The sequence below is a fragment of the Lineus longissimus genome, chromosome 3, assembly GCF_910592395.1.
Source record: "Lineus longissimus chromosome 3, tnLinLong1.2, whole genome shotgun sequence".
NCBI lineage: Eukaryota > Metazoa > Nemertea > Pilidiophora > Heteronemertea > Lineidae > Lineus > Lineus longissimus.
The window spans coordinates 5,835,316-5,861,451 of NC_088310.1; the positions used below are offsets into that span (position 1 = coordinate 5,835,316).

A 26,136-nucleotide genomic window follows, 5' to 3' on the forward strand; every position below is an offset into this window, starting at 1 on the left:
GCTGCCTGACCTTTTCGCCCTCACGGCCTCAGTCGTTTTGCTCCAAATCGAAGTCGTTTCGCTCCCTTGTATTGGACTCGGTGTAGAAGTAGAAAATATCCCCTCGAAAAAATGTCCCGCTCTTAAAGGGGGACTAAAGGCAAGGAACAGTTGGGTTAAATTAGCCATCTTTGGGTGACTATACTCTATAGGCCTGTTCTCAGTTAGGGCACTGGGTCATGTTAGATTCGTTGTAGCCTACAAGCGTGTATAGTTGTGACGTAATGTGAGAACTTTTAGAGGACATGGGGGATTTCAAATTGTTAAGTTATTAGGCTAGTTATAAGGATGAAAGGCCTAGGTCTGCTTGCTTCTTCTTTTGAATGTATAATTGTATTTTACAGATCTAACAAATAAACATGCTGTGTGCCACCTTAAGCAGAAGAAGCAGTGGCCTCATCAGAGGAATCACTGGAATTATCCAAAGGCAGGCAGTAAGTATCATGACCGAAGTATCGAATGAGTTACCTCTCTCGCACGACGAGTCAACTGGGGGATCAATAACCAGCTGGAAGAGGGAGTCGAGACAGCCTTGAAAATTTATTAAGAATGCATTGTCGATATATCTAATAAGGAATTGCAACTGCATCGTGAAATCATGATTCCACAGTTTCTTTCTTTTGTTGCTGCATGCTCTAGAAATTGGTATGCTATATTTTGTATCTTGATCTGATTACAGCTGATATTATTCACTTAAGACTCTTAAGATGTTTCAACTTTTTTTCCTTGGCTCCAGTTCACCCATGCTATGGATGATAATCTACCAAAGATAAGAGTTCCCCAGCAGATGGTGAAGAAGATAAACAAAGTCCTGAAGAAGCAGGCTATAGTCGCTGCAACCTCGTCAAAGAAATGCCACAGTGATGCTGTGGTCATCAGTTGTAAAAGAAAGGAGTACAATCACCACATGGGAGAAGAATATAGCGACTTTACACCGCAGATGTTGGCATCGCACGGATGGAAACATAAACAGTCTCCTGGAGACCATTTTACTATCAACAAATTTGCTTCGGTGAGTTGATGCAAAAAAATTAGGGTGCTGTTTGTCCTTTGCATAGAACACCCCATTTAAAGTATTGAGGTATTAAAACTAAGTCTCACCCTTGGATCCAGCGTTATGTTTCCTTCTATCTTCAGATCCCAGCATTCAGAAACATCGATGAAGGCTCGTTTGAGGTATTGGAACTACAGCCAGATGTTTTACAAATCATCAAAGATATGAATCTAAAACATCCAACAAATATTCAGGTGGGTCTTCCATTCCAGAAAGCATGACTCGTCTCATTGGTTATTAGCTCCTTGGAAAGAAACCCAGATATGATCGTCACTACCATTTTGAACCACATATTGGCTTGTTTCTAGAAAATAATAGAGCTGTCCTCACCAGAACAAATTGACGGTGTTGATTGAGCATTTAAAACCTGTTCATGTTCTTTGGTAGAAGTGCATAGAATTAAATTGTAACAGGCTGAATGCATCAGCTAGGAGATCTCTGTCACTCTATTATATTTGAAAATCTTTTCTTTTTAGGCGGAGGCTATACCTAAATTACGCTCAGGCAACAACACATTACTTGCCGCAGAAACTGGCAGTGGTAAAACGTTGGCCTATCTTATACCCGTGATAGAGAGTATCCTTCACCACCATACCACCTATGGGATAAATGAGGAAGTGCGTTCTCCACAAGCTGTCATATTAGCTCCCTCAAGAGAACTCGCACTACAAATTGCAGTAAGAAACACAGTATTTTTGACTCTTTCAGTTGGTTATGCATCTTCAAACTTTTGACTCTTCCAGCTGGTTAAGTTTTCAGCCCAAAGTCGATTGGAAACATCTTGAGTTTTCTGTTAATTTTCCATCTCCTGCATTCATTGGTGTGTATCACTAAGATTTCTTGTTGGTGTTGATGTGACTTTGAAGTATGTCTACCTTCATTTATCTGGGAATCTGCACAGCAAAACTAGGAATTGGGAAACTGGGTTACTTTCATTATTCAGCCTCTAATGTCTTTCCACAGTCCTACAATTTTTCTTTGACAAGCCTTTCTTCGTTTTAGGATGTTGCAGAAAAATTTGCTGGTCCTCTAGGTTTGAACGTGGTGTCCTTGAAAGGAGGACAACGTCTGCATGGCCAGTGTAAGTCGCAGCTAGTGGATATACTAGTGGCGACTCCTGGTGTGTTGAGAAAAGCTATAATGGCAGGTAAGGGGTCAAAAGGAGCACTCAAAAGGACGTTACCTGTTAACCCATGGCTGCTTTTGGACAATAAATTACACTGTTGGTAACAGTAGTGTATTTCAACTTTCATATTTAGCGTCTTACATGTATATCAGGTCACTTGTTGAACGACCTAGACTATGTACATGCTGTCATTCCTTAATGGTTTTTTGAGTGTTTTTACATACATGTATCTCTCCTTTCTTGTGTTGTTAGGGCATTACACAATATCTCGAGCTCAGCATCTTGTGATAGATGAGTGTGACACGCTGATGGATGATAGTTTTAATGGCCTCATCAAGTTCATCATGAGGAGAATGCAGGTACGAAGACAAACCTCTGTTTTTATTCCACAATTTTTTATGGGATTTAGATCTCTCCGGAACGGTTAAAAATATTTCTCTTTATCTTTCCATAGATCCAGAGTTCAATACGCAAGAGTGACATCGGTGATGGAGCTCAGCTTATCATGGTTGGTGCTACAGTTCCCAAAGATCTGCAGAATATACTTGAAGGGCTTGTTTCTGTAAGTTAATCATTGCATGGGAAGGTGAATAATTGTCATGAAATAGCCACATGTATGTCTTGTCTGACTTGAAATAGCAACATGTTTTCTGTCTTGGAATTGTAATCTGTCTTGAAAGGGGGGTACATTATCTGTTTGGAAATAGCTACATGCTCCCTCATGCCGTTGTAGATGACTGTATTCATGGTCACATCAGTAAATGAATAATACCATCAAGATTTAAAGGAAAAACTTACAGCAAATTTCTAGTAGTGGATGTCATTTGTCTTCTTTCAGGTGGACTCATTGGCAAGAGTCACCACGCCTTATTTACACAGAGTGATGCCTCATGTTGTGCAAAAGTTCTACAGGCTTACGTCTGAACAAAGACCTGGTAAGTCTCGATTTTCTTCTTGTTGACATTCTTCAGTGGATGATCTGTTCTCCTATGTTTCCATACCAGAAGAAAATTTAGACCAATATGATGTGTCTGTGTTCTGTGAATTATTTTTCCACTCTCACCAGAGTTGATCCAGTTAAAAATTAAGCTTGCTTCTATTTTTAGCTGAGATGCTTCGACTGGCTAAATCGAGTTCAAGGGGCAACATTCCGACAATGGTCTTCTGCAATCAGACATCAACGTCTGCCTGGTTATGTCACTTCCTTCAAGAAAGTGGCGTCGAATCATTGCTCATGCAAGGGTCACTGAAAGAAGAGGTGAGAACGTTTTCTGCGCTATTTCATCCTTGTCTAAATTTGCCCATACTTCATCAGACTTGCAGTTATGCGTTTAACAAGCATATTAATATTTTGTATTTTCTTTCTTTTTCAGCTCAGACGCAATATTTTTGAACGATTTAGAAATAAGGAGAAAAGTATTCTAATCTCCACTGACATAGCTTCGAGGGGTTTAGACACCGTACATGTGAGTATTACTAACTATCAGTTGGCGAATAATGTACATTTGCATTCTGCAGTATCTAATGAAAGTCTTAAATATTTCTCATTTTCTTCGCTTGGACAGGTTCAGCGAGTCATCAATTATGACTTTCCTCTCTTTATGTCAGACTACATCCATCGAGTAGGGCGTGTTGGCCGGGTAGGAAGTAAACATGTGGGACATGTCTCGAATTTCATCGTGCACAAATGGGATGTGGATCTGGTGTGGAAAATAGAGGTATGTAAGGACAATGTACAATACAACCTCTCTATCATGACTATGAATAAGGTCCTTGGGACCTACAAATATTGCCTTGAATCAGGGAGCTGTCTTGATCACAGAGGTCAAGTTTAATAGAAATGGCCTGTTCTACACAAAATACCAAGTGGGGGCAACAGTGAAGAGGGGGCCCCCCAATTCCAAAAAGACTAACACAAGCCCTGCAGTGGTAACAACTCTCCTTCTCCCATCAACATTTGAACAGCTTGGTTTCATTTGTTCTTGTTCTTGTTCCAGACTGCCATTCGCAAGATGACTGATCTTCACAACGTTAACGCTAACATCAAAAAGAAGCTCTTGTCACTCTCAGAGGCCAGAGAGTTACAAGGGGAGAAAGGTCCAAGGCCTATATCGCCTGATGAAGGATGAACTATTTTCTTCTGTCTTCAATATGTTTGTACATGTACTGTCTGTTTGAAAAAGTGATTTTTTTATAATAAAGTTTCAATTCATTTCAAATATTCCTGGTGTTATTTTGTTTTCAATGAAGGATAAATAATTTACATGGTAGTTTACAGTGTGTTGATATTGGGGTTCCACACCTGCAGGAATGGATGATTTGATAGCACCGGACATTGTTTTGTCAATCCTGAGGAAATTGGCTCCGGCCCCTCAAGTACAGGCACACATCGCCTTTAAGTCAGCCACAGGCACGTGGCAATAAGAGCTCAGTAGCCCCTCAATCAACATTTGCCTGGTTTTCTTGTCTTTCCAAGTGACGCCCTCTTGAAGAATGGTTCCTTTAGTGCCAAGGAACCTTGTAAGTCTATAAAATTCATCCAGCCATTAGTAGGTTGCCCCCAAACCATTCAGACTTAAAGTTGGGAGCAGACAGAATGATTTTGGATGCAAGAAATGGCAACGATGTCAATCTAGTGTGCAGATCATAAGGATGACCACCGATGACCCCAACACTTGCAGTGAGAGAAAATAAATTTAAATACACAAATTTATGAAAGCAAAGTATATTTATGTTAAATTTGAATATACAAGGTTATACTGACGGTGATTTTGATCAGATTTAGAGAAAACACCAAAGCCAACCCAAAGAGAATTATCACTGATTGCGATACTGTGGCAGCTTCACTAAATGATTGTGATGGAGAATACATCTGAGTGACTTCAACCTACCCTCCAACAAACATTCAAACACGAATCTAGTTCTTGTTTTCATTTTCAAAGTCAAAAGCTAATAAATGTACAGAGCAGTCAACAATATAAATACAATGCATTTGTGTATTAATCACAACCCGGGACGACAAGACCCTTACAAACGTATACAATGTTAACATTGTCTTTGTCAATGTTTTAGTCAAGGGGCACAGTTAGTTACATTGTACTAATGTACATGTATGTAGAGAAAGAAAAGATGCATCATGCACATGTTCATCTTGACCCTAAAGTCAGAAATTTATGGTTCTGGAGAATGAGGAACTAAGAATGCAATGCAAGTACAGGTAACCATTAAACAAGCTAGGGTATAATATAAAGCTGTACCATTTGATATGAAACAAAATGTGACCACATTTTATGATGAAGCAGTACAGAGGTTTCCTCTCCCCAGAAATATCTTGAATAGGGATATCATTTATACAAATTCAAGATGCAAGTTTACAACAACACAGAAACAAACAGAACCCCGCCCCTTCCACGACTTGTTCTGTTTGTAAACCATGATGACTGCCAAGTGTCACCTGACACCACAATGAACATGAACACATATACTAAATTGTATCATGGAGGACAACACCACAAAGCTATACAGCATAGGACCAATCCACTCTTAGATTCTTTTGTTTGTTCAGTAGGTTGACAAATCTGAAAAGTTTGTCATATCAAACTTTTTTTTTGGTTCACCCCATTGAACATACAAATCTGAACTGAAAGTGAAATGGTCCCATTTTGCAATAACTATACATGTAGCTTTGTATGCTGTCCACTGTGTATACATGAATGTCGATTACAATTACCGAGATACGTTTATATTTACAAGACCTATGATAACCATCCCATAACTTAGCTTTCTGTAATTTACAAACAATCCCATCATTTTGGAAAAGTGTATAGACTCAAATATGTACAATATATTTTTCTTTTTCACCAAATTGATTCTTGAACATTTACAAAAACACACTGAGCGAGAATTAAAAATGAAGACAGGGAACCTGGTTAAAAGAACACTAACACTACAAAGATACTTGCTGATGAAAATAACATTCATTACCCTCCCCACTTCACCCACCTGCAGCAATGGCATTCATTTCGAAGCAATAAGCCATTGAGAATAATTCAGACTTATGGATGAAATACAGGTACTGTCATGAAATCGTAGGTAATATTTCTAATAAGTTTCAAGGATTTGAATATAATGATTCCACCTCATGTATAAACCAATTACATGTACATGGAATGTGACATACCTGACCAAAACATATGAAGATAAGCATGAAAATGGTCTTGAATAGAAATTGGCAACCAATCACTCTACATGTATTTGATTTCACCATCCCAGAACGCTACCACAAGCATTAAACATGCAGTACAAAAAACATCAACTTCCCTTGCCAACAGCCCCATCTACCCTACTGGCTGGTGCTATATTGAGGGATACTGTAGACCCATTAATCTTTGTGAGCCTAAAATGTTCCTCAAACAAGTAGCCATGAAATATAAAAGGGTTTACAGAACTGTATTTTAAAGAGACCAAAACCTTATAGGTCTCACCTATCACTGTTTTATTGATATATTCTTAAATTAGATCTGTTCTCATTCCATTTTAGACATCTCGAATTTTGTTGTCATGATTTCTTCGTCAGAATCAAGAAGACTTGGTAGAGCTGAGTCAGCTACAGATGATGGAATGTTGTCTTCTATCCACTTCAAATCGTCCTCCACTTTCGCTTTAGCATCTTTTGGTTTCCCCTCTCTGGGCTTGGGTGACCCATTCGCTTGGCCTTTCATACCTCGCATCTTCATGCCATCTGCAAGATAATAGAAACCAGTACATGTACATTGTCCCAAAATATACAAATTGTGGAAATATATTTAAGGCAAGCTCTCAATCAGCACTTTTCTAAATATTGAGCTGCCAGCAGAGGGGCTGATCTTTCCACTCTGCTTCTCGAACAGCCCTTTCTTAGAACTGCTACCTGCATGGCTGATTCAGTTGTTGGTTACGGAACAGAACATTCCATCCAGAAAGAGAACTTACCAAAAGCATCATTCAGCATTGGCTCCTCATCCTCCTCATCAGCAGCATCCTGTAGCGGCGAGAACGCGTACCGCTGATTATTGTTGGTGGGTCGCCACAGGATCATGATAACCATCAGGATGATGGAGAACAACATGTGCCAGTAGGCGTCATCAACCCAGATCTCCTTCCAGTCCTGAAGATATATTCAAAATATCACTTAAAAGATTTCCCTTTGGAGACAGTTGTGGGAGTGGACAGTAAAGAATGTATTTCCATCGAAGATTTAGTGGATTAAGGAGTTGATACCATGCCGAGCTGGACTAATATCGGCAGCAGTCGAGGTTTTGGGTAAAATGACATTTCCATCACTTTCTATACCGGTTAAGTTAAAATGTCAAACAGTAAATGGGTAGACTACAACTTACAGTAAGGCAGTTGGCAAACTTGTGCTCTTTGATAGACCAAATCATGAACGCAACAGAAGCTGAAATGATTGAGATGGAAAAATATGACGTGACTGTGAAACAGATTCGAATATTCAAACTTTAAAATTTCAGAGCAGAAATAATTTTTCTTTGATCTCCAGCATACTGTCATTGGTGAATGGTTTGTACACTTGAAGCAACATAAATACCAAACTATTCAAAATTCCACCAATCCAAGAGAATGAACCTCTGTAGCGTAATATTCACGTGAGATATTCAAAGTGGTTTTTGTCCTACCAGACTGAAGGTACAAAGCAAAACTGGTTCAACTTACCTAAAATTGCAAATATAAGCGTATTTGTAAAATGTCTATACAAAGATAGTTTGACAACATTCCTTCGGAGGCGAAGCGTTCTTGTCGTCTGTACAAGGCTGGTAAATACGTAGTCTAGGTCAAGGACAAATATCATGATAATGTATGGTGCAGTAGATAATGTGCCGGAACTCATTTCATTTCGTCAAGCAGGGTTTGGTTTTGAAATTATCCAGGTCTCTAAAATTTGTATAGGGCCTGTCACAATCCTTGTGACAACACGTTCATAATAGATTTCAAGGCTATGAAGCTAATCAACTAAAACTTTTTGAACAAGTGCTGATGAAGTATCTGTTAGCATTTTAAAAAAGGATATCCACCAGCAAATGGCTGAATCAAGGACAGCAAGAGGAATGCTGGCAAGCAGAGCTTGGTTGGATGGATCACTCTTGGGCTGCAAAAGGAAATGAAACAAAGAGTTATAATTCTGTTCATGCTAAATGTAGATTAGGACTTGTTCAATACAAGCAAAATGATTCACTTCATCCATCCCAAGGCATTCACAGGGCTAGATGGCCATTTGTACAGGCACTCTTCCTTGGCTTGGCCATGGTGTCCCCGAATTTGTTATCAGATCTGTTATCTATCAAGTCCACTCTTTCGTCATCAGCCTTGAAATGAGTGCAACAGAACTTAAGTCCTTGGCATGATCCAGCAAAAGCAACCCAATATCGATTTGTAGAAAAAATGCAATAGATAACTTTCCTACATTCTACTTACCCTGAGTGTTCTCAGGCAGGCCTCTACGGAGCCTAAAATGAAGTATAAAGCTCCCATTCCGATCACTCGATGTAACATAGGACCCAGTCGAGGTCTGCAAGAGAGAGGAAAAAATCCTTGAAACAGAAATTAAACCGGAAAATTTTGGCAAAGGATGCAGTTAGAAATGTACCAGGCCCAGACATTAGCCAAGGCAGTCGACCACTGACTTCTGTTCCATCCCTTAATGGCCTGGATCATTAGTGCCCTCCAGGTTTTCTTTCATGTTTCCGTTTCTGTCAAGGTTTTGGGTGATACGACTGCTTCACCTGAGCGATGTTTGGTATCAGTTCCTCAATTTCCAATATAGAATACATGTAACCAGCATCAAATTGACACCATACCAAAACCGAAAGTACTGATGTGCACAGAGACTAGGTTGTTTTCCCAACGCAGCTCCAGACAACTTATTCAATGGTGTTACTTACTTGACTATTCCAAATCCCAAACTGACGATCACGACAAGCATGCGGGCAAGTGTTCTCTTTCCACATGAGACTATTTCAGCAAACACCACGGCTCCGCGAACTGAAACAAAGAAAAGGTGAAAAATGTAAAACAGAGGCTGTCATTGTGTCAATAATGCTTGCACAAGAGAAATTCCTTGCAAACAAATCATGGGTCTGCTTACCAGACTGGCCAGTGCTGTTGATAGTCTGATATTCTGCATAAAACACCGCCTTCTCGAGCATGCCGAGGATGATGACACCGCCAATCCAAAACTGTATCCTCAGTAGATCTCTCCAGTTGCACGCAGACAGGAAGAGCCAGATTACGCCGAATATGACGTAAATACCACACATGACTCCGTAGAACTAAAAGATGAATTAATATAGGTAAATAATAGAATCATTCAATTAATTAAGGCATTACTCTAAAATCTGTTAACTTCCTCATCAATAATGAACTGTTTATCATCATCCTGTTTACCCTTTTCTGACTTATGGCTACACAGGCCTGAAAAGTTAAGCCATGAATCTATTTTCCTGATTCATAGCACAGGACTTTACATCAATACATTTTCAAGAACAATGGATTCCACAAGACCAAGTTAGTGTTATAGCAAATTACCCGGTACAGGTTCATGTAACAATGGACGAATATTGCTTCCTTGATGAAGATAACAAAATCCTAATAATCAGCTTTATAAAAATTATCATAAGAACAATGCTTACCGGCAACAGGGGCCACTCCATTGCAGAAAGATACCCATAATTGGCCTTCATCCACACAGTTACTGCAAATATGGACAAAAAGAGTAAAAACAAGATAGTATGAGCACAATCAGAGGTAAACCTCCGTACAATATTTCAATGAAGTCAATGACTACACATGACAGAATGACATCACATCTTTAAAATTTCAAATGATTGCGTAATGTTTGAACCTTCCTACAATGAGACACGAAATCTCACCAACCTTTTGCAGAGAAATCCTTTTCTTCTAGTTGCTCTATATGTAAGACAAACATATAGAGACCATCCTCCCAAGTCTTGGCCACATGTGAGGGATCATGGGGCTCTGCTGGATTTAGATGAGGAGTCGCTTTTGTCGTCTGCAAGAAAAAGTTACAAAGATTAAGGAGCTGCTGAGATCTAGTGATTTAGACTCTCGGTGAGGCTCTTGTCTAGCATGGTCTCCATCTAACTTGCCTTACTCCACCCAGGTAAATGGGTATCAGTCAGTCATAATCAGTGTCAGACAGGTCACACCATTGACAACTTACTTTTTTTGGGTCTGTTGCAGGTTTAGCAGTAGTTTTCCCAGTCTTCGGCTTTGCCTGCACAGCAGCAGCACGCTTTCGACGAGTTTTTGAATTTTCAGTCACCTTGAGGAAATCGATGGTAAAAGATTATTCATGTTATTAGTATGTTACAATGAGTCAAATTAATGTCGAATTCTCGAAAAAATACCATGACCAAATGTATAACTTTCAAAACATCACGAATAATGGCAAGATAATGATGGTTTGGACAGATGCTGTCACTGACATAACTATATGTAATCAATGGAATCAATAAATAACTACCTTTGCCTTAGGAGGAGGTGAAGTGCCAGGGACACTAGTTGTCAGTTTGGAGAAGTTCTTGTCATCAGTACTGGCATTCGTCACAACCTGGAATAAATGGACAGATTCGGGATAAGTTTTGGAAATCTCACTTCTAGTTGAAACTCCACCACTTAAACACCATTCTCCCAAAGCAGGCCCATGGATCCTTTTTAAAATACACTCTCACAGCAAGTATCAATGCAACTCAAATATTGTCATTTTTTAACTTATGTTATTGTTAAGACACCTGGATGATTGAGAGTATCATGGGGTCATACACTGCTGATGACATGTATATAATATATGCATACCGGACTCTGTTTGAAAAGCCTCACCGAGAACCACATTTATGACTGAGTGATATGCACACCATGCGAACTGTTGGTGACACCAATATACATGAATCTACAAGCAGAGAAGTGAAGCTGGACTAAGAAAAACCTGATTACCAGTGCCCCTACAAAAAAACTGATCTCCAATAAAGTACCATGCTACAAATTCGATGAAGCAATGTGACTATGCTTTGATTTAGATTGAAAACACTAGATTTTTTATGCGACCAAAATATTTTGTTTTTTTGAAAGACCTGATTTGGCAGGTTAAACTATCAACCTGGTAAGGCCTGAAGCATAGCCACCTTGAAGGAATTATGCCAAAAACCTATTACTTCAAGATTCGCTGCACAAAATCAAATTTTCCATCCAATTTTCTATGTCTGACAATGCTGATTCAGCCTCAGGGCTCTTTAAATAGTGCTTTTTAAAATACACATTTCGTAATGATAGCTCGAATGCAATGCAAGACCTGAACCAGCATAATAAGAAAATTGGATGAACATTTTTAGAGTGTATGCTGATGGGGATACATGGTGCAGTTGAACACAGCATGAAGGTTTTAACGTAGACCAAACCGTGTGAATGCCCAAATAACGTGGGTTCAGGAATGAATATTATACCATGTGGGTGCTTGTGGGTACCGTTGCGTTTATAGTCTGAAGGAAAAAGGAATGATAGAGGGAAACAATAAAGGAGAAAAACTGAAAGTGGTCACTGAATTAGTTGAAGTTGATAATCGACAAATAGGGCTACTGAACAAGCCATCAATTTGTGTTTTGCAATAGCTATAGTATTGTGATCATTAATGACAAAACATAATTCAACATGATGATTCTCATTCTTATATCACATTTCGAGAAAGTCAGATGAGGAACCTTTTTGAACTTTTAAGAGACATCTTTTAGGTAACATGAAGGTTTTAAAAAGAGGAAATTGAACCTGCGACCTCCTGCATATGGCACCCTTGCTATGGCCATCTCAACAGCATTTGGATAAGGTTACAGTCGTGCAGTTGCTAGCATTGTCATAAGCCAGTACTTACAGCAGCCAAACATTCATTCAATTCTTCAGATATCAACTCGACAATTTATAAAGAAACACACAAATTTTATAATTCATCTGCTAGACTATCACATAAACTAAAGCAAAAACGACAAATGACCATGACCATGAATCATGCTTCTAGTTTCAAACATGTGCGGGTTATTTCTTAGGTGAACGTCACAGTGATTGGCAGGTACTCAGGAAAGAGTTAGAACACCCAAGAGCCTTAGAAAGTTATAAGATTGAACCTGTTAGGAGCATAATTCAAGAAATGTAGTCTAATGGGATGGGAAGGGATTAGGGCAGAATGTTTTTAAAACCTACCTGATTACCAGCATCTTTCACATTAATTGTTGGTCGTTCATCAAAGGAGACTGTACTCTCATCCTAAAAATCAACAACAAAAACACAACAACATATTAGCATTGGGAATGAATCAATTGTGTTAACGTTGAAAATGCCATCAGTTTGACAGGGACTTTAATGGTTCAAGATCTGGTCAAAATGCAAAAGCTAGTTAGCTCTTGTCGCGAGTCAAAACTAATGAGTGAGGTTACAACAACAGACACTACGCTGTTAGGTAGACTCATTTTTGGTGAGCCAAAAGTATAATTAGGTATAATAAATTCACACTTACTTTTAACATGATAGCTTTCCCATTAGTACATTTATACTTTGTCATTCCACTGATACCACGCACTTCAGTTCCAGTAGATCTCTGATATTTCACCTGTTTATAGCCCAATCCAAATTGGTCAATTTCAGGACTTCGAAAATATATTGTGGCTCGTTGCTAAAAAGGAAAGTACAGATAATTTCAGTACAGTACTACTTTAAACACTTGCTCCAAGTGGGGGTGACTTTCGGAAGGATCACCACTGTTTTGTCTGTGTGTCCTTGATCAAGGCACTTAGCCCTACTTGCTTCCCACAGCGCAGGAGAAAAGACAACCTGACTGCCAGAGATGGCCAAATGTGAACACGAGTATAAGTCTCATCATTATCGCAGTCATGGAATGTCTGAACAGACATCAAAAAGTTCAAATTGTTAGGCTAATTAGATACGGACAAATTGTGAGGCTAACTGGATGATTTTAAGGCACTTTATGGCTACCCTCGGAAATGTAAGAGAAGAGTTAACACTAGAGCAGACAATAAACATTATGACATTTGAAGTCAATTCAGAGTGATGATGTAGACTTTCTATTTAAAAATACCAACCAGTGAGTCGCCACCAATATACTCCTCCCCACATTGTGTCATGCGGAAAACCCAGCCAATCCCCAACGTTAGCTCTCCGGTTGATTGGCATTCAACTGAAAGGGAAAAGCAAAGACTGAGAACACTGACATTGTGACCGGAAATAAGAAGATGTAAATGAGTTGAGAACAAAGTAGGGAGTGAAGTTCTGATTGCCTTGGAAGCTCTTTTGTCATTGGTGAGGTATTTCAGTCATAAAATAATTTTTCAACCAGTCTTTATCACAAAATAAAATACTAAAGCCAGTACTTACTGTTCACAGACACTAATGAGTTGTTGTACATACTCTTCCATATTGCAAAGTAATTGTCTTTCTGAAAGGAGAACAAAAGCAGTGAACCTTAATGTCAATTTGATCCAAAATGGAAAGCAGCAGGGGTGCTGTTGTGGGGTCATTAGATCCATTCAAGTTTTTTCAGAGTGGAGTTGATGCGGAGAAAATTGATGGACTGAGGGAGGAGGCTCAGCATTGTCAACCAATGATATCTCTCACTTTCCTCAAAATCGCCTCTTCTGATCTGTTACCGTAACCGATGCAACAGATTGAGCACGGTGCACCACGTACAGTGGGCCTTGCCAGGCCTTACTGTTGTGTCTACCCAGCTTATGGTGATGACCTTTTTTGGGACCGTGAACAGGGATTGCAAACTCATTCCGTAACTTGTACATAAAGCCTGGGCCTAACCAGGATGTGTAGTCTAGTAGTGCATGTGTACATGTGCACAGCACAGCAGTGCAGTGCATATGCATGATGCATGCAAAGCTGGGCCTGATGAGGACTGAAAAGTTGATGAGGAAATATCTCTCTCCTTAATACCACTAAATTACATCGTTCTTATATCATATACATGGTTCACTAAGAAGTTAAATACCAACATTATTCAAAACTTTTGTCCAAACGCCTTGCTCCGGCAAACAGACTGCACAATTCAGCGATAAAATGAGGAAAAGCAAACCGAATAAAATTCGGGAAACCATTTTTGTTCTATGTGACACTTTCACAGTTCTGCACCAAATATAAAGGTTTGTCAACGCCAAGAAAACAAGACAGATAATAAAACGACGCCAAAAGATTATAGAGACACCCGAAAATCGACACTAGTTCTCTAAGATATCGATTTGATTTACGAAGGAACAATTAATTTTTTTAGCCAATAATATTAACTTTTGAAAATCCATTTGCGCAAGCACCTGCAGTCTCACTCCCAAAGGTCGGAAAATGTACAGTCAGTGTTACAGTGCTGTACACGAAACATACGAAATGTCAATGTACCCTGGGTTCCAAAAAGAGTTTTAGACGCGCCGAATTTGAAACTCGTTCTCAAAGACCTCCGGTAAAAGCATGCTTATGCCTTGTTTTTGACACAGCGTGCCGTATGGGCTAAATCAATAAAGTGTCAATAACAGGTCAATGGCTGAATGGGACCAGTTTCTGTTGCCATGCACTCCATCCACGCATCATCCATGCAATGCGTATGTCATGTGCATTCATGCATGCATCATCTTCATGCAGTAGCTATGGTAATGCTAACAGCTTTCACATAATGATAAGATAATCACTCAGAGTCCGACTCAATCAGAGCATCGCATGTTAGGCCTGGCCATATGCCATGCCATGTAGTATATATGTAGCCTATGCAAGGAAGTTTTTTTCTAAGATGTATGTTATTGTTAGTTATCCCATGTAAATCTAGGCTCTCTATCATGCTATTCCATCATCGATCATCACTATTTTAGACTAGTAGTAGGCCCTATAGCCTGCTATCAATCGTGATTATGATGATCATATCATTTTCATTATTGATTAATTGAACAGTTTTAGTAGTTCATCTTCATGTCATGTCCACATGACGTACCGGTCGTATGTTGAATGACTTACCTCTCTTAGAAGTTGGGAGTCTTATTTGAAACTCTTTGGTGAGAAGCAATAGCAATATTAATAGATCTCTGTGTCACTCTGTCAGTATATCACTATCAGTGTCTGAATCGGAGAATATCTGTATGCCATGGACTCGCCCAATATCAGCCAGCTTGCTGTAAGTGAAATTGACATTCACTTTGATTTGAATGAAAGAGTCCTAATCGCTTTAGGAATAGGATATCAAGTCTAGCCAAAATGCTGGTGCCTGGTTAGCCCTAAAATCTAATCCACTGTTTTTTTTTGCTTCAGGCATTCTCAAGCACCAAATACTAGGCTACCTTGATATGAAGTCGGTTTATTTCCACAAATGACTGATCCAAATGATGGAGATCAAAGTCATCAAATTCAAATTCTGGATCAAAATATTCCTGTTTTTGTCTATCACCATTACGCTGATATCTACCAAAAAACCTCAAATTGATGTGGTTGCTGAAATCGGTTTCTGTGAGGAGAAGGTGAATCCAGATGTGTTTGTTGAAGACTGTCAATACAAACTACAATTATCACTGAAAATATTGAATGCAGGACAGGTAAATTTTCACCCAAGTTTAATGCCATTAATGGGCAGAACACCAAATGGTACAAATCTGCAATGATAAACACACATTTTTAGGAGACCTCCGGGCTTTGGCAGCCGGCCCTGCAATGATGCTATTCACAAAATCACAAGTTAGACTAGCTAAAAACATTTTGTGGTTTCCAGTACTCATGTTCCTTTCAATAATTGCAAGTAGTGGAAAGGGAAATCTAATAAATTCTTATGCCATGAGATGCTGGTCTATGCGCAATCACATGTGTTATTTATTTGCAGACTGACAACACAACTGAGTACTTGAAAATTGACAAAGCCTTTGACAAAAAATCGGGCAAGGATGTCCGTCTTTATAATGCTGTGGTGCTACAGATCAGACAGGAACAGGTTTCCTTTGTTTATCCGTTTCATAAGATAGGAGTAAGTTTTCCAATAGTTCTATTATCGATCATTAAGAAATTGTTCTGTAAGCAGATGAAGTTTGTTTGATATAAATGGTAATAAAAATCTTTTCAATGATTTAAACAATGTTTAAGTAAAGATTAGTCATATATAATATGTAGTCATTGTATTCCAGCTTGTCAACAACAAGGCATATGAAGTCTTTGTTACAAAAGATAATACGGATGACTTTGTTGGCTGTGATAAGTTTTCTTTGCCTCGTCTATGTGGGTATGCAATTGTGGGTGTGAGTCCTGAGGAGGAAGTTGTTCTGAAGCAGAAGGTGAGGAAATTAACTTTGCTTGGTTTAATGTTCATATCAGATTGTACATTTTACTGCAGTAATCTTAGTAATAATATTCAAATAGATTGAGTCACTGGCAGATTCCCCTTGCAGGGCTCGAGTTGATAGACTCTCTTGATAGATTGTCAAATGATTTCCAATTCAGGGTCAGACCAAGTTTCGTGCTTCAAAAGATACTTTTTGGGGCTGGGTTGTCTTGAGCCTGGCTCTTGTGGAGCATGGAGCACACCTACATCAAACTCTTCCTTCTTTTGGCAGGGATTCTGCTGTCCATGTTTAAAAGATGCACAACAAACCGGCCGGTATCACTTGAGAGGAGGACAGGATTGTACCAATAAAACGGCAGGTGATACTGAAAAAGACACATATCACTCAAGTGCTCATTGTCTCAAATTTGATCCTGTCTGGTAAGAATATGCTCACTTTATCTTACATTGAGTCATATCAAAAAGACCAAGTCTTTGATATGTATTACATAATTCTGACAGTGAGAATGAGAATGAGTGAAAGTACATGTCAGTATCAGGCAAAATTATTCATACATTAGCAGTATCTGTCATCTTTGTTATCTTTACTAGTATCTTGATTTGAAAGATTGTTACTGTATCCTACATTGGACAAAGTATAGAGAAGTCGTTTTCTGATGTGTCTTGCAGGTATTCTGTAAACGAGTTTGACACTCCACGTCTAGAGCACATCATACACGTCACAGCTTATGTTGTCAACAAAGAAAAGGAGCAGCATTCTTGGTTGTTTATTGGTGGTGAAAACGAGATATTGTTGAGTCCAGAATCGCACTCTGTATCAACAAACAATGGAATGGTAAGTTCGTTGGTTTGTTCACGGAGGGAAGGGAAATGATTTTAGGCTCAATAATCATGAAATCCAACGTTTCAAGTCCTAAAATAGTGTAAATATATTGCAGGACTTGAAATATGAGTTGCATGGCAATTTTAGATCTTTTGGCGATTAAAAAAGATTGACAGATATGTTTATTATATTTGTTGTCTGGTAAATTTGTTCTTGCATTTATTATAGCTCTGGGGTTGACAGTGAGAATGAGTATTTTGTTGGGGTGATCATCAGCACTCATGAAAATTTTGATTGTCTGTTCCAGATTTCGGCTACCTACACGGATTGTTCCTTGGGGGCCAAGGAAAACTTAATCAATCATACTCATAAACGATTGCTAATTCCAAGGCTGAATCCGGTCCTAATGGAGAATATTATGCCCCTACAGATCAAGGTCAGTTTCTTTTTCCTCTGCATCTAGCCTACCAGTACAATATCATCTTCAGTCCTGTCGCGAAGTTGAAGTGGCTCTTCGTATCGAGGTTTTGCTGTGTTCCCTCCAGATTTTCCTCAACATCGGTGTCTGCAGGCCAGAATTTCAGTCGTAAATCCTGGTATATGGAACGGTCTTGTAGGATGTGCACTGGTGTCTGGCAATGGCATTCTGCTGTGTCTTGGCATCGAGGTTAGCGTAATTAGAATAAAGAATAGGACGAGACAAAGAATGTTCGTATGAGAAACCTGAATTAATCAACACTTCAATATTCATTTTATGATATGCAAAACTTGCTACTTGTAATGTTGCCACGTTTTCTTCAATATTTCACCTCAAAAGTGGGTGGGTGCAGCAAAGGGATGCAATTGACAAAATTATTGGTGCTACTTGGTTGCCACAGGTAGAGTAAACTCATAGTAAAGAATCATTTACAAACGTATGCTTTCAGGAGGGACCATCACGCTATCTTCTTCTTGATCATGATATGATAGATATGACAGGAAAAACTTGTAACAAAGCTGGCGTGTCGTATGAAGCATTTGTTAATCAAGCAGACAAGTGCACCTGTCCAGCCCAAAGGTAAATAGAGTTAATCTTCCTCTAATGCTGGCAGAATATGATGTCAATGAAAATTTGGCAATTCTGCTTTGACTTTGATGTTTGACCTTGAATGACTATGAATACCGGTACTAAAAGAGATGGAGAGGAAAAACTTGTTAAAATTTCACTTCTTTTGTAAAAGAGTGAAAAAAATTGTGTAAGTTTTATGAAATGAAACTGACAGTGATACCTGCAACCTCGATGTTGTTTGAATTTGTATTGAATATAAGTCTTTCTTGTGTGTGCTTTCAGTTGTTTGGACAAGCAACCCATGTATTATTGGCTTGAGGATGTGGTAAGTGAAGACAGTAATTCATTTGTTGTTGTGTCAGATGACAGCGATTTCTCTATGTACTCTGAATAGAATACTAATAATGGAAGATGTAAGCATCTTCATTTCAAATATGGTGAAGCTTATGAGGTTTTTGTTCAAGAAACCAGGAGACAATTGTCACATCAGGCTCTAGAAATTGCATATTTTCTACAACATTAAGTCATAGCAACCCCAGCCTAATAAAGAATCATCTTGGCACCATCACACCTCCAATGTTTAACTCTTGCCTTACATGCATATCGTTTCCCTTCTGTTTTAGTAGTAGTATTTCTTGACCAATTTTTGGATTTGTTTGTCTTTGCAGCAAAATTACAATGCAGGTCGAAAAGGCAAATATTTCCTCTCAAATTTTGCAAAGCTGCCAACAAATCCTGTTCTAAGGAACATGCAGACTGGAGAGGAGAAACTTGTAGTCAAGGTTACTCAACCTCACCAGAGTATTCTCTATTTTGAGATTAATGCTGACAGACTCGTGCCAATGCACGAAGGGTAAGTACAAAACGTTCATGGTGCAGTTAAAGCGCTATCAAGAACTTACATTTTACACTTCATCTCAAGTCTGAGATCAAATTGTCTTGCACTTGCACTATAAAAGTAGGCCATGAAGAAAAATTTTCTCATTTCAGTATAAATGCACAAATCTCTGAAGTATATTTTGGGCCCAGCTGTGCCAACCAACAGCAGGTCTTTGCAAATGTCTTGAACAGAGGTTGGGTGAGTGCTGTCTTCCACACCAGTCTAGTCAAGTGCGAAAATGCCACAGCAGTAGAGAAGGAAGTCAATGCCAGGAAAATTGAACCTCATGAATCGAAGCAGTATGTTATGACCGTTGAGGGGAATCCGCCCGATAAAGAAACTGAGACTGCATCTTGCATAGGTAAGCCATCGCAGATAACCTGTGGTCATTCTTTTGAAAATTGGGTGCAATGGGTTTCTTGTTTAATACACGGTCGTATCCACGTCTAAACAGAGGAAGGAGATGTGTCTCCATTGCAATGTAGTGATCCTGAGTGTTGAAAGTTCAGCTTGGCATTTTAACTCACCTGTGAGGAGTTTATACAATACTTTTTCGTCCTTTGGTATCGTCCATTAGCAGAGCAGGTTTCATAACCGCTAGGGCTGGATCGCCAAAACTTGTCATGATGGTAGCTTTGGGCAACATACATGTACCCAGAGATGATTTTCCTATTCCTGTTACACATGTGTTTTATCATTCTTTTAGTTGAACTATTAAATGAAGCAGACAGTCTAGTTGCTGCAAGAGAGGTCCAATTCCGACTTGGGGAAAGATGTATTTGTGAGGCACATTGCCATTGTGAAGTAAGTTATGTTCCTACATTCAGAATCGGCGATAGTTTCTGCTCCACAAGCACCTCACAGTTCAGATTTAAGGCAGACGCTTACTGTAACTGGTTTTTTTCAATACCAGCCTTACAGTTTTTGGCTTGAGTTACTTTTTTCTGTCTTTGTAAAACAAGAGCGAAAGCCAGAATCACTGTGCTCTTGCAATGACCGGTGCAAGCAAGAGTTTTGTTGCTTGCAATCACCATTGCAGCAAGTTGCAGCAATCACCTGTTTTTTGCTGCAGGCACCTGCGATGACCATTGCACTAATACCAACCAATTTTTTTCAGTGTCTGTCAAGTGACCTAGTGTGCCGGCCAATGTCTCAAGAAGAATACCATGTTGCTGGATTCCGTGGTTTGGCTCCCAATCTCATGTTTCATTCTCCTCATGTTGGCTACCAAGTGGCTCTGGTTTTCATTGTCACTTGTTTTCTACTATTTCTTCTGGGTAAGTGTTGATCAACATGTTTTCATTTTGGCAAAGCTTTTGAAATCTCAATCATTTCAAATTTTCGACAAAAGGCTCAAGCTTTTAATCTACAATCCCACGGTTCACGTTTATAAATTCAAGCATTTCTGTACTGATTTGAAGCTCATTGAAAATGTGGAAGTTCACATCGTTATGCTCTTGGGCATAATCCAGCAAAGTAAACTAATGACCTCTATGATCTGTACATCTTCAAGTGCCTTGTTAAAATTTAGGTTTTTTTCAAGTATGACGAGCCGATTTATCATTCGTTTTGAAGGAATTTGCAAAGGTCTTCTGGGGATAGTGTGGCCGGCCATTAGCCATCTTGGTCTTTCTCTCTTCACCACCAATAAGCGTCTGCCCAGGTATCATGAAAAGGAGCTATGGGGGATGACAGTTGTCTACAATGACGAGGGAACTCCAGTACATCCAGTAAGGTAAGCATCCTCTCCTGGGCAAATATGATTATCAATGTTCAGACCATTTTCCACCTAATCAATAGACTATGTCTAAAACCCTTCATTTTGCCATTCTGATAAACTTCTCATTACTGTTTCTTCCTCTGATCCTCTCAATATTTTAGCGGCCAAGCAGTGCAAAGAATGGGCCTCACCACGGAATTCTTCATAAACGTAGTGTTCTTCTTCTACATACCATTCTTCGGGGTCCACTACTGCTTATTGAAAACTTTCCAGGGGAATCCGGACCAAAAGAAAGCAGATTATCAGCCCAAGGTAAGAAAGTTGCCACTGTCGTGAATTACACAGTTGTCTTAACTGCACATCGGTATCACAAGTCACGTGGAGACCACCAATTTGACCCCTATTGCAACCTTAATTGCCAGGTATTTTCTCATTTACAGAAGTTCCGTCCAGAATTGCCCTCAGTTGATGAAGAGAGCCAAGAGGAGGAAGAAGATCCGATCTATGAGAATGTGTTCACCCCAGTCATGATGAAAGTTGAAAAGGTCTGAGTGAATCAAGAACCCTCCCAAGTTGTGGCCCTTGAAGGCCTTCATTGTTTTATATATAGACACATTGAATATAAATTTCAGCATTTGCTTGAGCCAATTTGTTTGTTGAGAATATTATCACCATGAATTTTCTCTTTTTTTATACAGAAGACATCTCAAGACAGCCAGGAATATCTTAATGCAGGACATGCTCCCCATTATCATGGCAGTAACACCACCAACCATGAAGAACTGTTCTCACGTAAGTTATCACATACATTCATGGATGTAGCCAGTGGGAGGGGGGGGGGGGGGCAGAAGTCACTGTTTTTAGTCAAACAATAAGATGAAATTGAGATGGAGATAAAAACCATGCCATATGTGTATGTCTACTGAAAATTTGGGTTGCAGAAATTCACGGCAGATGGGATTTATTTTACATTTACAGAGGATTCTGAAGAGGAAATATATAGTGGAGACACCCTGAAGAGGCGGAGGTCGAAAAGGAAGGGCTCACATCAAAAGAAAACATCTGTCCCTGAGCTGCAGCTGAGTGAGATCACTGAAGACTCGGACATACAGATCAGCTCTGCCCATTCCTCCAGGAAACATTCAAAGACATCTCAAAAACGCAAGGATAGTAGAGGTTCAGAAAGAAACTTACATGTAGGATCAGGTCGCTCTTCGAAGACATCGTCGAGATCATCAAAGAGCAAGGAAAGGAAACTGGATCGAAATAGTGACGATACAGACAGAGTTAAAAGTGGGTCAGCTGACACATTGAAGACTCTTTCAAGGTCATCATCAAAAAGCACTAAAGGGAAACAGGATCGAAGCATTCAAGATTTGGAAGGATTGAATGAATCCGGTCAGTCGTCTCAACAACCTTCAGCTGGTGGCTCAGATGAATATCCAGGATCTGCCCGGAAATATTCAATACCTTTCTCTCAGCGGACTATCCGAGGTTCTGTTAGGTCAAGAATAAGCTCCTTAATTTTTAAGAAAGCCAGTTCATCCGAAAGTTCATCACCTCTTGGTAGTGCAGATCAAGGCTCCATACAATCAGCTGGAACAACTTCACCTAGTGCTGCAGTGAGTAGTAACCGGAGTAAGTAGGAATCTAATATTATTTTATTCAAAGGTCTGCCTCAAAATTAGCAATATGTTCTCTTGCTGCAGTGCAGTGTCCATGTACATGTATGCACCAACAATTTATACCCCTTTGTCACCAGAATGATTGAGGTGTGATGTAGTTTTCTTCAGCATCTGTCTGTCCATCAAGACGAGGTAAATACTTCGGAGACTGAGACTGTTTGGTGATTTTCTTTTGATATTTGGTTAAATTGACAGCAATTATCAGTTAAGGTACTATTTGCCAGCGAAAATCAGCCAGGTCTGATTCATAGTTTTATGACTAAGGGCACTGAAAAAGCTATTTATTGATGACAATTATCTTCTACAGGTTCCAAGCTGAGCATCAGTGGTAAAAGCACAGCCTATGATGAAGTTCTTAAGTTGGCTAGATCTGGCAAACGAGTGTATTACAACTTCAACAAGGCAGATGACAGACTAGCTGTAAGTCTACAATGTACATGTATATTATCAACTTTATCCATTTCTGATATCATGCTAAAGAGACTGTATCTGGCATATTTGGCTAGCATTAGCATGCTGTTGTCCAGAACCTGATTGTGATGTTGTCCTTAGAGTCCCCTTAACGGATAAACAGATGATGCAATTACATGATACATTGGCTGATACAAGTGGTCCTTCATTTGTTTCATATTTCGTTATCTTCAAGATGCTTTGTTTTACCACCAAGTACTCAATTCTTTTTAGCTCACCTCTTAGCAGAGGTGAGCTTATCCCATACCGTGGCGTCCGTCGTCCGTCGTCGTCGTCGTCGTCGTCGTCGTCGTCGTCGTCGTCGTCGTCGTCGTCCGTCGTCCGTTAGCAGGGCACGTTTCGTAACTGTTAGAGCTATTGAGTTGAAACTTGGTACACATGTACCCTTATGTAATGACACCTTGGAGACCAAGTTTCGGTCCGATTCATTTCATGGTTTGGCCACCAGGGGGCCAAACGTTAAAAGTGAAAATATGCAATATCTCCCTTAATAGTAGTCGGGAAATTTTGAAAAAAATATGGTAGGTACTTCTAGCAAAGGTGCATCATATATCCTCCGGGTTTTTGATTTGACCTCCTTTTCAAGGTCACAGAGGTCAAATGGTGTAAATTGGCCGTTAGGATGTAACGATGGCACGTTTCTAAACTGCAATGACTATTGATACCAAATTTGGTACACATTTACCCCTTAGTCAGGTGATCTCAGGGACCGAAGTTTGGTCCAATATGATTCACCACTTGACCACCAGGGGGCAAAATCCAAAAACCTTAAAAATGTGATTATTCCTTAACTTCTTGCCCGATTGCCACCAATTTGATATCATGGGTACATCTAACCACCATTCAGTATATGTCACACAGGTTTTTAATTTGACCTTCTTGTCAAGGTCACAGAGGTCAAATGGCGTAAATTCGCCGTCAGGCCGTAACGATGGCACATTTCTTAACTGCAATGACTATTGATCACAAATTAAGTACACATGTACCCCTTGGTCAGGTGATCTCAGGTACCGAAGTTTGGTCCGATCTGATTTGCCGTTTGGCCTCCAGGGAGGGGGCCAAATCCTAAATTCTTCAAAATGCCATTATTCCTAGTAATGACTTGCCCGATTGGCACCAATTTTATATCATAGGTACATCTAATTCTAACAACCATTCAATGTGTCACCCGGGTCTTCTTTGATTTGACCTACTTTTCAAGGTCACAGAGGTCGAATGTACTGTAAATTGGCCATTTTGGGGAAATTGTAATTGCTTGGACCTACATCAAACCTAACACTACATGACACAATACCATGCTCTTTATCCATCTTTCCTCCACATGAGGTGAGCACAATGGCCCTGGCCATTTTTTCATTCTACAGGGACTTGGGAAAGTATACAGTATGTGTGGCTGCATTCATGTTCAAGGTGGTGCATTTGTATTTGACTTGGATATACACAATGTTCAGGTGAGGATCTAATTGTCATCCTTGTCAAAGCTAACCAGCATTGTTTCAGCATGGACAGAATGGAAGGTTGCCAAGTTGCTTTAAGTTAAGGCTATTAAAATGGGAATGCTCTGAATAAAGGACCTAATAAATATCGAGCGGGGTCAAGTAGCAGTAAACATGGAGCTGGATTTGTTTCACATTCCATTGATGACAGCTGGCCCATTCACTGTACCGAGTGCCAGATTGAAATGAAGACAGAACCCGACTTGTAACAGATAACTTTTTGTGACAAATTTAACCATCTTTTCATCAGGTATACTCAAATGAAGGTGGAAGACGTGTGGAGCTGGACGAACCACGCGTGTTGAACAGCGATGATTTCAGGCGTGTGATGTCGGCCGAGGAATGTCTCCAGGTTATCACGTTATTCCCGATGCACCCGTGCCTTAATAAAGTCCTCATCAACGATTCAGATTCTGGAGGAAGTATAGAGAACCCATCATCTCATTCCATGTTCTTCACAGATCACTGAAAGAGACTGACTTTGGCCATATTTGGGCAATATATACTTGGTACTACATGTACATATATGTATTGTACTAGTATGACAATACTAGAAACTTTCAGGATTTTTTACGTTTGACTGAAGTTAGTGATTGATAATATAACTACATGTACATGTATTTGCTCTAAGGGGTACATGTCTGTTTATTCCTGAGACAAGGGTTTTCAAAAAGTTATTGAGAGCCAGCTTTACTTTTACTAATTTCACTGCCAAATATTTTTTGTGTTTGTGAATAGCTATGAAAATGCTATTATTTTACCATTTATTTCATGTCAGTGTGTGCAATAATGCTGTCAGGACATCGATTCCTTTTTATGTACATGTATGCATGTCAAATTTGATAATAGATGTTTTTCAAGTATTTTTATTCACTTCTGCCTGATGCATGTTGATTTTGCAAATAATGTAAAAATGTTGACTCAATAAATTGTTCATTCTTATAATCACATCTTTTCTTGCATCATTTACACAATGGGAATTGCACGGAAGTAAATTAGAGCAGGTGATTTTATTCAATAATGGATATCCCATTTGATATATCTGGACAGTTGTGCTCGAGTTGATTGGAGAACTAAATCGGGACCACTTGGTAAAAATTAAGCTGGCGGCTGCACTGTTGTTGGATCAACATGCTAGTTGTCTCTGAATGAAAAAGATGGGTGTGCTGGTAAATTGGAGTTTTTTTTATACTATACATGTTCAAAAATTTTGAGACGTCACTCGGATTTGGGGTTAATGTGAGCTCTATGGAGTTGGTCAGATTTCTGGTCTGGGAAGACTTAGGTGATGGTCTTTCTCTGCATGTACTTTTGTAAAAGTACTGATACAGCCAGAAGTTATGACTGGAAAGTTGTACCATTGACAGTGTGCAATCACCACTGAAGCCTACAAGAAATGGTGCGACACAGA

General features: G+C 39.4%; 3 protein-coding genes across 6 annotated transcripts; 2 read left to right on the top strand and 1 right to left on the bottom strand.

Annotated features, from left to right (window-relative positions):
* Positions 1–9: 9 nt before the first annotated feature.
* On the top strand, positions 10–4,438 carry LOC135485540 (probable ATP-dependent RNA helicase DDX28). Of its 2 annotated transcripts, none has more exons than XR_010446587.1 (13): positions 10–139; positions 384–473; positions 776–1,051; positions 1,177–1,287; positions 1,570–1,770; positions 2,096–2,240; positions 2,472–2,578; positions 2,674–2,781; positions 3,058–3,154; positions 3,326–3,477; positions 3,593–3,685; positions 3,828–3,937; positions 4,217–4,438. XR_010446587.1 is itself a non-coding variant. In XM_064767655.1 (13 exons), the coding sequence occupies exons 2-13, from the start codon at positions 399–401 to the stop codon at positions 4,346–4,348; spliced, it is 1,650 nt and encodes a 549-aa protein (XP_064623725.1). In that variant the 5' UTR covers positions 12–139; positions 384–398; the 3' UTR covers positions 4,349–4,438. The 2 variants fall into 2 exon arrangements, 1 of the variants encoding a protein (XP_064623725.1); XM_064767655.1 differs by having other exon boundaries at positions 12–139; positions 3,785–3,937.
* Positions 4,439–4,928: 490 nt separating this feature from the next.
* On the bottom strand, positions 4,929–14,401 carry LOC135485541 (transmembrane protein 87A-like). Of its 2 annotated transcripts, XM_064767656.1 has the most exons (18): positions 14,294–14,401; positions 13,671–13,731; positions 13,379–13,473; positions 12,796–12,951; positions 12,483–12,545; positions 11,735–11,770; positions 10,759–10,845; positions 10,456–10,557; positions 10,149–10,284; positions 9,905–9,966; positions 9,361–9,544; positions 9,158–9,257; positions 8,691–8,784; positions 8,287–8,364; positions 7,932–8,040; positions 7,598–7,656; positions 7,191–7,365; positions 4,929–6,960 (listed from the first exon to the last, which is right to left on the bottom strand). In XM_064767656.1, the coding sequence occupies exons 1-18, from the start codon at positions 14,393–14,395 to the stop codon at positions 6,746–6,748; spliced, it is 1,914 nt and encodes a 637-aa protein (XP_064623726.1). In that variant the 5' UTR covers positions 14,396–14,401; the 3' UTR covers positions 4,929–6,745. The 2 variants fall into 2 exon arrangements, with proteins under 2 accessions (XP_064623726.1, XP_064623727.1); XM_064767657.1 differs by lacking the exon at positions 11,735–11,770.
* A 1,192-nt stretch (positions 14,402–15,593) lies between these two features.
* LOC135485542 (hapless 2-like) lies at positions 15,594–25,642 on the top strand. Of its 2 annotated transcripts, XM_064767658.1 has the most exons (20): positions 15,594–15,868; positions 16,150–16,290; positions 16,448–16,594; positions 16,874–17,022; positions 17,272–17,437; positions 17,733–17,861; positions 18,352–18,482; positions 18,756–18,798; positions 19,142–19,326; positions 19,464–19,714; positions 20,060–20,157; positions 20,471–20,630; positions 20,929–21,088; positions 21,235–21,385; positions 21,514–21,618; positions 21,772–21,865; positions 22,052–22,711; positions 23,066–23,178; positions 24,594–24,680; positions 24,976–25,642. In XM_064767658.1, exons 1-20 carry the CDS (start codon positions 15,659–15,661, stop codon positions 25,192–25,194), a joined length of 3,399 nt encoding a protein of 1,132 aa, XP_064623728.1. In that variant the 5' UTR covers positions 15,594–15,658; the 3' UTR covers positions 25,195–25,642. The 2 variants fall into 2 exon arrangements, with proteins under 2 accessions (XP_064623728.1, XP_064623729.1); XM_064767659.1 differs by lacking the exon at positions 16,150–16,290.
* Positions 25,643–26,136: the final 494 nt, after the last annotated feature.